Genomic DNA, 15,000 nt, shown 5'->3' with positions numbered 1-15,000 from the left:
TAGACAATTAAGAAATGAGTCTGAAACTCAAATCAGTCTCCCTGCTGCGTATAAACGTCTCGTGCACTCGCTGTTCTGTAGAGTCACAGCTTCACACTGAAATCCAGGATTTTATTAAAATTATAAATACAGGCATTGTAACAGTATAACCTCCCTCAGTGTCACAGTGTAACCTCCCTTAGTGTAACAGTGTAACCTCCCTCAGTGTAACAGTATAACCTCCCTCAGTATAACAGTTTAACCTCCCTCAGTGTAACAGTATAACCTCCCTCAGTGTAACAGTATAACCTCCCTCAGTGTAACAGTATAACCTTCCTCAGTGTAACAGTGTAACCTCCCTCAGTGTAACAGTGTAACCTCCCTCAGTGTAACAGTATAACCTCCCTCAGTGTAACAGTTTAACCTCCCTCAGTGTAACAGTATAACCTCCTTCAGTGTAACAGTATAACCTCCCTCAGTGTAACAGTATAACCTTCCTCAGTGTAACAGTTTAACCTCCCTCAGTGTAACAGTATAACCTCCCTCAGTGTAACAGTATAACCTCCCTCAATGTAACAGTGTAACCTCCCTCAGTGTAACAGTAAAACCTCCCTCAATGTAACAGTATAACCTCCCTCAGTGTAACAGTATAACCTTCCTCAGTGTAACAGTGTAACCTCCCTCAGTGTAACAGTGTAACCTCCCTCAATGTAACAGTGTAACCTCCCTCAGTGTAACAGTATAACCTCCCTCAATGTAACAGTAAAACCTCCCTCAATGTAACAGTGTAACCTCCCTCAGTGTAACAGTGTAACCTCCCTCAATGTAACAGTGTAACCTCCCTCAGTGTAACAGTAAAACCTCCCTCAATGTAACAGTGTAACCTCCCTCAGTGTAACAGTATAACCTCCCTCAGTGTAACAGTATAACCTCCCTCAGTGTAACAGTGTAACCTCCCTCAGTGTAACAGTGTAACCTCCCTCAGTGTAACAGTGTAATATTGTAACAGTGTAACCTCCCTCAGTGTAACAGTGTAACCTCCCTCAGTGTTACAGTGTAACCTCCCTCAGTGTAACAGTGTAACAGTGTAACCTCCCTCAGTGTAACAGTGTAATATTTTAACAGTGTAACCTCCCTCAATGTAAAAGTTTAACCTCCCTCAGTTTAACTGTGTAATATTGTAACAGTGTAACCTCCCTCAATGTAACAGTGTAACCTCCCTTAGTGTGACAGTGTAACCTCCCTCAGTGTAACAGTATAACCTCCCTCAGTGTAACAGTATAACCTCCCTCAGTGTAACAGTGTAACCTCCCTCAGTGTTACAGTGTAACCTCCCTCAGTGTAACAGTGTAACAGTGTAACCTCCCTCAGTGTAACAGTGTAATATTTTAACAGTGTAACCTCCCTTAATGTAACAGTTTAACCTCCCTCAGTTTAACCTTGTAATATTGTAACAGTGTTACCTCCCTCAGTGTAACAGTATAATATTGTAACAGTGTAACCTCCCTCAGGGTAACAGTGTAACCTCCCTCAGTGTAACAGTGTAACCTCACTCAGTGTAACAGTGTTACCTCCCTCAGTGTTACAGTGTAACCTCCCTCAGTGTAACAGTGTAACCTCCCTCAGTGTAACAGTTTAACCTCCCTCAGTTTAACTGTGTAATATTGTAACAGTGTAACCTCCCTCAGTGTAACAGTGTAATATTGTAACAGTGTAACCTCCCTCAGTGTTACAGTGTAACCTCCCTTAGCATTACAGTGTAACCTCCCACAGTGTAACAGTGTAACCTCCCTCAGTGTTACAGTGTAACCTCCCTCAGTGTAACAGTGTAACCTTCCTTTAGTGTTACAGTGTAACCTGCCTCAGTTTAACTGTGTAATATTGTAACAGTGTAACTTCCCTCAGTTTAACAGTGTAACCTCCCTCAGCTTAACTGTGTAATATTGTAACAGTGTAACCTCCCTCAGTGTAACAGTGTAATATTGTAACAGTGTAACCTCCCTCAGTGTAACAGTGTAACCTCCCTCAGTGTAACAGTGTAACCTCACTCAGTGTAACAGTGTTACCTCCCTCAGTGTTACAGTGTAACCCCCCTCAGTGTAACAGTGTAACCTTCCTTTAGTGTTACAGTGTAACCTGCCTCAGTTTAACTGTGTTACCTCCCTCAGTGTTACAGTGTAACCTCCCTCAGTGTAACAGTGTAACCTCCCTCAGTGTTACAGTGTAACCTCCCTCAGTGTAACAGTGTAACCTCCCTCAGTGTTACAGTGTAACCTCCCTCAGTGTAACAGTGTAACCTTCCTTTAGTGTTACAGTGTAACCTGCCTCAGTTTAACTGTGTAATATTGTAACAGTGTAACTTCCCTCAGTTTAACAGTGTAACCTCCCTCAGCGTTACAGTGTAATATTGTAACAGTGTAACGTCTCTAAGTTTAACAGTGTAGTGTAACATCATAACAGTTTAACAGTGCAACATTCTAACAGTGTAACCTTTTTCTTTTGATCACAGTTTTTATGATACCCTCTTCCCCTTTCTCTTCTTCTCCCATTTTGTCCCTTCCATGTGTGTGTATGTGTGACCTACATGGTGAACAGCTTGTGATTTGGGACACTTCCAGAAAACCTTGATATCTGTCCCTCAGCCTTCTGTACATTGATCCTGCTCTGTAGCTCCGCCCCCTGGATGTGTAAAAATGTATTATTGTGTAAAAACGTGTGTGTACAAGTGTGTTTGTGTGTTAACTTCTGAAAGACAGTTGCAGCAAATGTTTGTTTAATAGGGTGTGTGTGTGTGTGTGTGTGTGTGTGTGTGTGTGTGTGTGTGTGTGTGTGTGTGTGTGTGCGCGCGCATGCTAAAGATAGCCCAGTGTTACGACTGTGTGAGATTCTGCAGATTTGGGTGGCGGCTCTTTTCACAGAACTAAGCTCATGTCTAAGCATGTGTGTGTGTGTGTGTGTGTGTGTGTGTGTGTGTGTGTGTGTGTATATACATGTGTATACGTGTGTGTGTGTGTGTGTGTGTGTGTGTGTGTATACGTGTGTTTGTGTGTATATGTGTGTGTTAGTTTGTGTGTATAAGTGTGTAAGTTTGTGTGTACATGTATATACGTGTGCATTTGTGTTTGTGTGTACATGTGTGTGTAATAATGATGGTGTGTATCAGTACTGAAGTGTGTGTGTGTGTGTGTGTCTCGCATTCTGTCTCTTTTAGAAAGAGGTGTGATTTCCTGTCTGACTGAATAACGGTTCAAAGTCTCTCCAATCTTTTTCTCGCTCTCTCTCTCTCTCTCTCTCTCTCTCTCTCTCTCTCTTGCTCTCTCTCTCTCTCTCTCTCTCTCTCTCTCTCTCTCTCTCTCTCTCTCTCTCTCTCTCTTCCCTTATGTATTTATATTTTTTTACCGCAGTGGAGTTACTAAGTCTAATCTGGCAACCCGACGTCTCTCTCTTTTAATGTGACATGGCTCTGTGGAATGTGTGTCACTGACCTCACAGTCTGGCCACACACACACACACACACACACACACACACACACACACACACACACACACAGTGTGACCTGGATCTTTTCAGACAAGAGCCAAATTTTAAGGTCAGAGGTCATTTCTCTTCTCTGCACTGATTCGGCACTTGGCCATCGACTGTGTGTGTGTGTGTGTGTGTGTGTGTGTGTGTGTGTGTGTGTGTGTGTGTGTTAAGAGCTGATTTACGTGCACACAGTCTGCCAGCAGTGCTAAATTTAAAGCTCACACTTTTGATTGCCAGACACTTCTGTCTCTCTCACACCTGTCTAACTACTCCAGTGTGTGTGTGTGTGTGTGTGTGTGTGTGTGTGTGTGTGTGTGTGTGTGTGTGTGTGTGTGTGTGTGTGTGAATTGTATGCTTTAAATAAAAGTCTGTGAACTATAAGCATATTCTCTCTCTCTCAGGTCTTGGATTCAGTTTCCATTAAGAAGCTTAAGCAGCATGAATTTTCTCCCTCAGCAGATAAAGACAAGAAGCCTGATTGGCTGCGCTCTCTCTCTGCCTCAGCCAATAAAGTGAGGACATGATCATGAAATCATTTACTCCCCAATGATTGTAATACAATTCGTTATTAAAAAGTTTAATTTGTAGATAAAATGTTAGGGTTTAACATTGTGTGTGTGTGTGTGTGTGTGTGTGTGTGTGTGTGTGTGTGTGTGTGTGTGTGTGTGTTCAGGGTTTTAATTGTGTTCAGCAGAGACAGCGAGTGTCTGCGTTTAGGCCCTGGTCCCCGAACATCACTGAAAAGGACGGAGCTACAAAAGCAGCAAGTGTTACCCGAGACAGGTAACACACCACTGACTACACACCATTAACCACACACCACTAACTACATACCACTAACTACACACCACTGACTACACACCACTAACTACACACCACTGACTACACATCACTAACTACACACCACTAACTACACACCACTGACTACACACCGCTGACTACACACCACTGACTACATACCACTAACTACACACCACTGACTACACACCACTAACTACACACCACTGACTACACACCACTAACTACACACCACTGACTACACATCACTAACTACACACCACTAACTACACACCACTGACTACACACCGCTGACTACACACCGCTGACTACACACCGCTGACTACACACCGCTGACTACACACCACTAACTACACACCACTGACTACACATCACTAACTACACACCACTAACTACACACCACTGACTACACACCGCTGACTACACACCGCTGACTACACACCACTGACTACACACCACTAACTAGTCACCACTGACTACGCACCACTGACTACACACCACTAACTACACACCACTGACTACACATCACTAACTACACACCACTAACTACACACCACTGACTACACACCACTAACTACACACCACTGACTACACACCGCTGACTACACACCGCTGACTACACACCACTGACTACACACCACTAACTACACACCACTGACTACACATCACTAACTACACACCACTGACTACACACCACTGACTACACACCGCTGACTACACACCGCTGACTACACACCACTGACTACACACCACTAACTAGTCACCACTGACTACGCACCACTGACTACACACCACTAACTACACACCACTGACTACGCACCACTGACTACACACCACTGACTACACACCACTGACTAAACACCACTAACTACATACCACTAACTACACACCACTGACTACACACCATTAACTACACACCACTAACTACACACCACTAACTACACACCACTGACTACACACCACTAACTACACACCACTGACTACACACCGCTGACTACACACCGCTGACTACACACCGCTGACTACACACCACTGACTACACATCACTGACTACACATCACTGACTACACACCACTGACTACACACCACTGACTACACACCACTAACTAGTCACCACTGACTACACACCACTAACTACGCACCACTGACTACACACCACTGACTACACACCACTGACTACACACCACTGACTACACATCGCTGACTACACACCACTGACTACACACCACTGACTACACACCACTGACTACACACCGCTGACTACACACCACTGACTACACACCGCTGACTACACACCACTAACTAGTCACCACTGACTACGCACCACTGACTACACACCACTGACTACACACCACTAACTACACACCACTAACTACACACCACTAACTACACACCACTGACTACACACCACTAACTAGTCACCACTGACTACACACCACTGACTACACACCACTAACTACGCACCACTGACTACGCACCACTGACTACACACCACTAACTACACACCACTGACTACACACCACTAACTACACACCACTGACTACACACCACTAACTACACACCACTGACTACACACCACTAACTAGTCACCACTGACTACACACCACTAACTACGCACCACTGACTACGCACCGCTGACTACACACCGCTGACTACACACCACTGACTACACACCGCTAACTACACACCACTGACTACACACCACTGACTACACACCACTAACTAGTCACCACTGACTACACACCACTAACTACGCACCACTGACTACGCACCACTGACTACACACCGCTGACTACACACCGCTAACTACACACCACTGACTACACACCACTGACTACACACCACTGACTACACACCACTGACTACACACCGCTAACTACACACCACTGACTACACACCACTGACTACACACCACTGACTACACACCGCTAACTACACACCACTGACTACACACCACTGACTACACACCACTGACTACACACCGCTAACTACACACCACTGACTACACACTATTAACTATGATGTATGATTTATGATTTATTAACATTAGAATATGTTAATAAAATAGAATATTTTTAATCACTCCTTTATGCTCATGCTGTGTGTGTGTGTGTGTGTGTGTGTGTGTGTGTGTGTGTGTGTGTGTGTGTGTGTGTGTGTGTGTAGTTTCTATAACTATAAATCTTTGGAAAACTCGGTGGCTCCAAACGTGGCTCTGCCTCCGCTGCAGAAGGGGGCGTTGGCCTGCGTTTCTGCCCTGAACCATGCTGGTAACGAGGGACACACAAAGAGCAGGAAAAGGAGGACAACAGGGGAGGGTCACCCAGGACACACCCCTCACAGCCACACCTCATCTAGTCACACTCAACAAAGCCACACCCTCTCCCGAGCTCCTGCACCAATGACAGAGGAGCGTGACTCCGATGTGGAGGTCGAGGTTCGAGATGAAGGTCAGACACTAAATACTCGTTATAAACTGGAGTTCTGTGTGTGTTGTTTTGTATTGTTGTGCATGGTTGTGTTATGTGTGTTTTGTGTTGTTTTGTATTGTTTTGTGTTGTCTTGTCTGTTGTTAAATGTTGTGTTTTTTTGTTTTGTATTGATGTGTTGTTTTGTGTTGTGTTCTCTGTTGTTTTGTTTATTTATAGTATTTTCACGTTTTTAGGTGAACACTGAATTACACGTTTATTCCTGATGCTAGCGAATCACTCTTTTATGTAGTATTTCATTTTAATTTTGTGACATCATAAGATAATTTGTGAGTTTAAAGTGTTTGCGAGAGCAGTTGATGCTGACTGCATAACTGTGTGACTGTAACTGTGCAACTGTGTGACTGTGATTGTGTGACTGTAACTGTGTGACTGTGATTGTGTGACTGTAACTGTGTGACTGTGTGACTGTGACTGTGTGACTGTAACTGTGTGACTGTGTGACTGTAACTGTAACTGTGTGACTGTGACTGTGTGACTGTAACTGTGTGACTGTGTGACTGTGTAACTGTGTAACTGTAACTGTGTAACTGTGTGACTGTAACTGTGTGACTGTAAAAGTGTGACTGTGTAACTGTAACTGTGTAACTGTGTGACTGTAACTGTGTGACTGTGTAACTGTGTAACTGTAACTGTGTAACTGCAACTGTGTGACTAACTGTGTGACTGAAACTGTGTGACTGTAACTGTGACTGTAACTGTGTGACTGTAACTGTGTAACTGTGTGACTGTAACTGTTACTGTGTGACTAACTGTGTGACTGTAACTGTGTAACTGTTACTGTGTGACTGTAACTGTGTGACTAACTGTGTAACTGTGTGACTAACTGTGTAACTGTTACTGTGTGACTGTAACTGTAACTGTGTGACTGTAACTGTGTGACTGTAACTGTGTAACTGTAACTGTGTGACTGTAACTGTGTAACTGTAACTGTGTAACTGTTACTGTGTGACTGTAACTGTGTGACTGTGACCGTAACTGTGTGACTGTTACTGTGTGACAGTAACAGTGTGACTGTGTGACTGTAACTGTGTAACTGTGTGACTGTAACTGTGTCACTGTGTGACTACGTAACTGTGACTGTGGCTGTGTAATTGTGTAACTGTGTAATTGTTTAACTGTGTGTTTATGTGGTAAATTTTATGCTAACAGTCTTGTGTAGAATGTGGGTGTATTAGCTGAATTTTATTAGCATGTGTAAGATGTGAGGTCTGAGCATGTGGGATTTTATAATAATAAACATTTAGCAACAGTTATAAACAGTAAACAATAAACAGTTAGCATTAAACATTAGCAATGCTTTGTGGTCTCAAGCTCCTCCCCTTTTCCCTCTACAGTGACGTCTTCATTGTCGTCCCTCTCGTCTCCGTCCTTCACGTCCTCCAGTTCCGCTAAGGAACTTAGCTCTCCGGGAGTCATAGGGGTCACGGGGGTCGTGGAGGTCACAGCGGGATCAGGGCCTGGGACAGAGAGCCAAGTGGGCGGAGCTTCTGTGGACTCTGAGCTGGAAACCCTGAGACAGGCGCTGGATGGAGGAATGGAGTCTCGAGAAGCAAAAGAGAAATTCCTCCATGAGATCTTAAAGATGAGGGTGAAACAGGAGGAGAAGCTGGGCTCAGCTCTACAGGCCAAACGCAGCCTACAGCAGGTAAACACAATGCTACACAACACTAGAAAACACTACACAATGCACAATGCTACATTTACACAACAATTTCCCCCAACGGGAAGTATTCTGATTCTGAACCCTACACTACACTGCGTTACACCACACTACACACGATACACAACCAATAATGACTAGTGTGTGTGTGTGTGTGTGTGTGTGTGTGTGTGTGTGTGTGTGTGTGTGTGTGTGTGTGTGTATGTGTGTGTGTAGGAGCTGGAGTTCCTGCGTGTGGTGAAGAAAGAGAAGCTGCGTGAAGCGAGTGAAGCGAAGCGTGCTCTGCGTAAAGAGATGGAACGATTGCGAGCGGAGAACGAGAGAAGAATGAAGGAGGCGAATGAGACTCGAGCGAGACTCAGTAGAGAACTGGATGAAGCCAAGCAGCAGCGCAGGTGCGATAAATCCTGCGAATCCGGACGCATGCGCGCTAAATACTCCACTCAGGTGTGTACAACACACACACATATACACACAAACACAAAATTTAACATAGAACAATTGCAGGTTGCATTGTTGGGCTAATGTGTGTGTGTGCGTGTGTGTGTGTGTGTATACAGATTGAGGAGCTGCAGATGAAGCTCCAGTTGGCTGAGGCAGATCGTGAGCAGCTCCGCTCTGAGCTCCAGCAGGAACGCGAAGCTCGTCAGCATCTCGAGAGGGTCGTCAAAGATCTCCAGGATCAGCTGTGGAGCAAAAACCAGCAGGAAACTCTCTCTGAGCCGAGCGGGAACATTCCATCATCTTCATCCGCTCTGAACGCTAATGAGTCCGGAAATTAACACACACACACACACACACACACACACACACACACACACACACACACACTAATCATAAGAAGGATGAGGAGAGACAGAGACGATGTACAGCGACTTAAATGAAAAAGAAAGAAAACAGACGTATAAAAACAGATGAAGATGTTGGAGTGTGATACAGATCTGAGCGCTGGCTCCGCCCCCCTCGACCCCGCCCCCTCGTCTCCGCCCTGTCAACTTCACCCCCTCGTCTCCACCCAGGACACACTGATCATCATATGGAGACGTATACGGGACACTTTGCACGTCAGCGTTGGACACCACAACATGTCTGTGACGTCTCCACAGAGTGAAACATGGTGGTGTATTGGATCGCTAGTGTGTTGACGGCTAATCACGCTAATCCTCATCTCCATGCTAAAGGTGTTACAGGAGAAGCAGCTCTCAGTGTTCAGTGGTTCCTCAGAGACTTTATGCTTTAAATATGAACATGATGAGCATGAACATATTTCTGTGTCCAGGAACACACACACACACACACACACACACACACACACACACACACACACACACACTTTTATATAAATAGAAAGTTGATTCTTTACCTGCGGAGGAAACTTTGGGAGGATTTGGGAGATGAAGAATTCCTGTTTTTTTTGTTTGATGTTTGGAGAGTGTGTGTTTGTACTACACTCTCCTCTTTTTATAACAGAATATTTATCAGAGTAATCGTACACACACACACACACACATTCTACTTTTGGAAATTGTTTCAAAGAAATTGTATCTTTGTGTTGCTTCTGTCACCGCTATTATATAATTTTCTTAATAAACACACACATACACACACACACACACACACACACACACACACACAGTGTGTGTTTGGGTCAAACCCTAATTGTGGGGTATCATTAAAAGGTGTGTGTGTGTGTGTGTGTTGAAAGCTAACAGCTTCACTGTGCATATCCACCGTTGCAGCGCTAACAGTTAGCATCATGCTAAATGAGGTGGCCATGTTTTTTTGTAGGGCTGTTTTTTGGAGAAAAAAAGTGACAATGTTTTTTTCAGTAAATTATATGTAAATATAAATGTTTTTTTAAACTTTACAGTAATGAATCGCACTTTTGTCATAACGAGATCCTGCGTAAAAACATGCATTACCCTCTCTGTACCTTTATTTCAGAGTTTAGCCTCCAGGAGTATAGAAAAATAAAAATAATGAAATAAGTAATTAAATAATAATAATAATAATAATAATAATAATAAAGCATTATGTTGATTATATGCAACAGTTACATGCAAATGTAATCATCTGTTTACTGCAAAAATACTGTAAATAAATATTTCAACAAAAAACACCATCTACACTCTTTCTACAAGTGTGCATGAATGTTTTTGTGTGTATGCGTGTGTGTGTGTGTGTGTGTGTGTAAGTGTAAGTGTAAGTGTTTGTATGTGTGTTTCAGCAGAACACTAAACTGCACACTGCATCAACAGAATGGCTTCGTAGTCCAAAACCTTTTGTGCCTCATGAAAGGAAAAATCCGATAAAGAAGACCCAGGACTGTTGAGCAGCTAAAGATCCTGCATGAGGCACGAATACAACGATATTCTCTCCCAAAATTCGTCAGGTTCCAGATGTTTATGGACTGTTGGTAAAAGAAGTTTGGATGTCCCAATTTCTTAGTCATGTTGCAGCCATCAAATTCAAAATGATCTTATTTTATCTGTAAAATGGTTTAAAAGATTTCCTCAGTTTTAACAGTTGATGTGTTTTTATGTTTTATTGTGAATAAACAATAATATACATTCTGTGTGTGTATATATATATATACAGTGAGGAAAATAAGTATTTGAACACGCTGCTATTTTGCAAGTTCTCCCACTTAGAAATAATGGAGGGGTCTGAAATTGTCATCGTAGGTGCATGTCCACTGTGAGAGACATAATCTAAAAAATAAAATCCAGAAATCACAATGTATGATTTTAAAACTATTTATTTGTATGATACAGCTGCAAATAAGTATTTGAACACGCTGCTATTTTGCAAGTTCTCCCACTTAGAAATAATGGAGGGGACTGAAATTGTCATCGTAGGTGCATGTCCACTGTGAGAGACATAATCTAAAAAAAAAAAATCCAGAAATCACAATATATGATTTTTTAACTATTTATTTGTATGATACAGCTGCAAATAAGTATTTGAACACCTGAGAAAGTCAATGTTAATATTTGGTACAGGAGCCTTTGTTTGCAATTACAGAGGTCAAACGTTTCCTGTAGTTTTTCACCAGGTTTGCACACACTGCAGGAGGGATTTTGGCCCACTCCTTCACACAGATCTTCTCTAGATCAGTCAGGTTTCTGGCCTGTCGCTGAGAAACACGGAGTTTGAGCTCCCTCCAAAGATTCTCTATTGGGTTTAGGTCTGGAGACTGGCTAGGCCACGCCAGAACCTTGATATGCTTCTTACAGAGCCACTCCTTGGTTATCCTGGCTGTGTGCTTCAGGTCATTGTCATGTTGGAAGACCCAGCCTCGACCCATCTTCAATGCTCTAACTGAGGGAAGGAGGTTGTTCCCCAAAATCTCGCAATACATGGCCCCGGTCATCCTCTCCTTAATACAGTGCAGTCGCCCTGTCCCATGTGCAGAAAAACACCCCCAAAGCATGATGCTACCACCCCCATGCTTCACAGTAGGGATGGTGTTCTTGGGATGGTACTCATCATTCTTCTTCCTCCAAACACGTTTAGTGGAATTATGACCCAAAAGTTCTATTTTGGTCTCATCTGACCACAAGACTTTCTCCCATGACTCCTCTGGATCATCCAAATGGTCATTGGCAAACTTAAGACGTGCCTGGACATGTGCTGGTTTAAGCAGGGGAACCTTCCGTGCCATGCATGATTTCAAACCATGACGTCTTAGTGTATTACCAACAGTAACCTTGGAAACGGTGGTCCCAGCTCTTTTCAGGTCATTGACCAGCTCCTCCCGTGTAGTTCTGGGCTGATTTCTCACCTTCCTTAGGATCATTGAGACCCCACGAGGTGAGATCTTGCATGGAGCCCCAGTCCGAGGGAGATTGACAGTCATGTTTAGCGTCTTCCATTTTCTAATGATTGCTCCAACAGTGGACCTTTTTTCACCAAGCTGCTTGGCAATTTCCCCGTAGCCCTTTCCAGCCTTGTGGAGGTGTACAATTTTGTCTCTAGTGTCTTTGGACAGCTCTTTGGTCTTGGCCATGTTAGTAGTTGGATTCTTACTGATTGTATGGGGTGGACAGGTGTCTTTATGCAGCTAACGACCTCAAACAGGTGCATGTAATTTAGGATAATAAATGTAGTGGAGGTGGACATTTTAAAGGCAGACTAACAGGTCTTTGAGGGTCAGAATTCTAGCTGATAGACAGGTGTTCAAATACTTATTTGCAGCTGTATCATACAAATAAATAGAAAATCATATATTGTGATTTCTGGATTTTTTTTTTTAGATTATGTCTCTCACAGTGGACATGCACCTACGATGACAATTTCAGACCCCTCCATGATTTCTAAGTGGGAGAACTTGCAAAATAGCAGCGTGTTCAAATACTTATTTTCCTCACTGTATATATGTGTGTGTGTGTGTGTGTGTGTGTGTGTGTGTAAGCGGGAGAAAAAAAAAAAAGGAATGTGTTTGTGTGTGTGTGTGTGTGTGTGTGTGTGTGTGTGATTGGGTGTATACATGTGTGTGTGTATACATGTGTTTGGGTGTGTGTGTGTGTGTATATATGTTTGTGATTGTGCAAGTGTATGTGTGTGTGTGAGTGTACGTGTGTATGTATGTATGTGTGTGTGTGTGTGTGTGTGTGTGTGTGTGTGTGTGTGTGTGTGTGTGTGTGTGTGTATTATCACCATCTCATTCCCTCTCTGTCTTTGAGGTGTGTATTGTGATAAATTCCTGTTTTTTTGTTCCTCACACTGCTCCTCATGAAGAATGAAATTACACACCACATAATTACAGAGTAGTGTTTAACCTTACACACACACACACACACACACACACACACACACACACACACAATAAAGGCAGGAGGAGACTTGTTGCCTCTCTGGAATGTTTTAAGGGTGCAGAGAGAGAAAAGGGCAAGAAAAAAAGGAAGAAAACACAGGAGAAGAAACAAGAGAGACTTTTGTGCATCACATACAAATAAAAATAAAGATTTTTTTGGTTTTAAAATACAATTTTATATTCATGGTTTCTAAGTTTCACACACACACACACACACACACACACACACACACACACACACACACACACACACACACACACACACACAGTGATTGGTCAACAGCTCATCAATTATTCAGGAATGTCTGTAGTTTGATCTAGAAAAATAAAAGCAGTGAAATTCTGCCACAGGTTTTTCTACTGAAACACACAGTATTTCTGAGTGAAAGTTCAGTAATAATATTTTTTCTTCTCTACCTTTAGAGTGTCTCAGTGACCTTTCTCACCTCAATTCCTTATCTTTGGACCTTCTCTGTCCTTTGTCTTTTAAACCCAGAAGAACTATCAGACACATTGTGAAGAAATAATAATTCCCTCCACACTCACCTCTAAGTTGGAGGTCCTGGGACTCTGTGTTAATGGATCTCTAACTTCCTGACAGACAGACCACAAGCTTTATGGGTGGGCAAACACACCTCATCCACCCTCACCCTCAGCACTGGAGCTCCCCAGGGTTGTGTTCTGAGCCCCCTGCTGTACTCACTGTACACATACGACTGTGTGGCCACTTCCAACTCCACCACCATAATCAAGTTTGCTGACGACACTGTTGTGGTGGGTCTGATCTCCAACAATGATGAGACGGCCTACCTACAGGAGGTTAAAAACCTGGAGAGATGGTGCCAGGAGAACAACCTTCTCCTGAATGTCAGCAAGACTAAGGAGTTGATAGTGGACTTCAGCATGAAGCAGGAGCGGACATCTACAGCACGCGGTGCAGGACCAGGGCCAGGAAGATTATGAAGGACCTCAGCCATTCCAACAATGGACTCTTTTCTTTGTTGCGTTCAGGGAAACACCTCTGCTCCCTGCAAGAGAACACAGAGAGAATGAGGAGGAGCTTCTTCCCGCAGGCCATTTGGAGTTTAAATCAGGAAACACCCAGGATCTAAAAACTGGTCCACTCTCTCCATCATCACACTTCTTCTCTGCACATATTTTTCTTTTCGCACTACAACACTTTAATCTCTGGACTCGCACAGTGCACTTTATACCACACCACACCACACCACACACGGTCGCTTTATACCGCAACATACCACACAATGTCACTTTATACCACACCACACACGGTCGCTTTATACCGCACCATACCCCACACGGTCACTTTATACCATACCATACCCCACATGGTCACTTTATACCACACCATACCCCACACGATCACTTTATACCACACCATACCCCACACGGTCACTTTGTACCACACCATACCGCACACGGTCACTTTATGCCCACACGGTCACTTTATACCATACCATACCACACACGGTCACTTTATACCACACCATACCGCACACGGTCACTTTATGCCACACCGCACACGGGCACTTCATACCACACAATGTCATTTTATACCACACCTCACCACACACGTCGCTTTATACCGCACCATACCACACACGGTCGCTTTATACCACACGAGACCCCACACGGTCGCTTTATACCACACCAGACCCCACACGGTCGCTTTATACCACACCATACCACACAATGTCATTTTATACCA

At 43.5% G+C, this 15,000-nt stretch overlaps 1 protein-coding gene and 1 long non-coding RNA gene across 2 annotated transcripts; one reads left to right on the top strand and one right to left on the bottom strand.

The window, feature by feature from the left end:
* Positions 1-1,814: 1,814 nt before the first annotated feature.
* On the bottom strand, positions 1,815-3,786 carry LOC310723106. Its single transcript, XR_014532586.1, has 3 exons — positions 2,301-3,786; positions 2,116-2,253; positions 1,815-1,874 (listed from the first exon to the last, which is right to left on the bottom strand). It is a non-coding gene; the product is annotated as an uncharacterized lncRNA (long non-coding RNA).
* A 105-nt stretch (positions 3,787-3,891) lies between these two features.
* LOC310723105 (ski oncogene-like) lies at positions 3,892-9,778 on the top strand. Its single transcript, XM_083570937.1, has 6 exons — positions 3,892-4,017; positions 4,179-4,288; positions 6,470-6,753; positions 8,130-8,440; positions 8,672-8,902; positions 9,016-9,778. Exons 3-6 carry the CDS (start codon positions 6,705-6,707, stop codon positions 9,235-9,237), a joined length of 813 nt encoding a protein of 270 aa, XP_083427063.1. The 5' UTR covers positions 3,892-4,017; positions 4,179-4,288; positions 6,470-6,704; the 3' UTR covers positions 9,238-9,778.
* The last annotated feature ends 5,222 nt before the right edge of the window (positions 9,779-15,000 follow it).

This window comes from Silurus aristotelis, assembly GCF_946808225.1.
Source record: "Silurus aristotelis genome assembly, contig: scaffold_152, whole genome shotgun sequence".
Classification (NCBI taxonomy): Eukaryota; Metazoa; Chordata; class Actinopteri; order Siluriformes; family Siluridae; genus Silurus; species Silurus aristotelis.
The sequence above is the reverse complement of the archived record's forward strand: the minus strand, read 5'-3'. Positions and strand labels throughout refer to the sequence as shown.

Coding starts and splice junctions, on each gene's coding strand:
- LOC310723105 (XM_083570937.1), top strand. CDS start 6,705: ATGACAGAGGAGCGTGACTCCGATGTGGAGGTCGAGGTTCGAGATGAA. Junction 6,754..8,129: donor GGTCGAGGTTCGAGATGAAG/GTCAGACACTAA, acceptor TTCCCTCTACAG/TGACGTCTTCATTGTCGTCC. Junction 8,441..8,671: donor CCAAACGCAGCCTACAGCAG/GTAAACACAATG, acceptor GTGTGTGTGTAG/GAGCTGGAGTTCCTGCGTGT.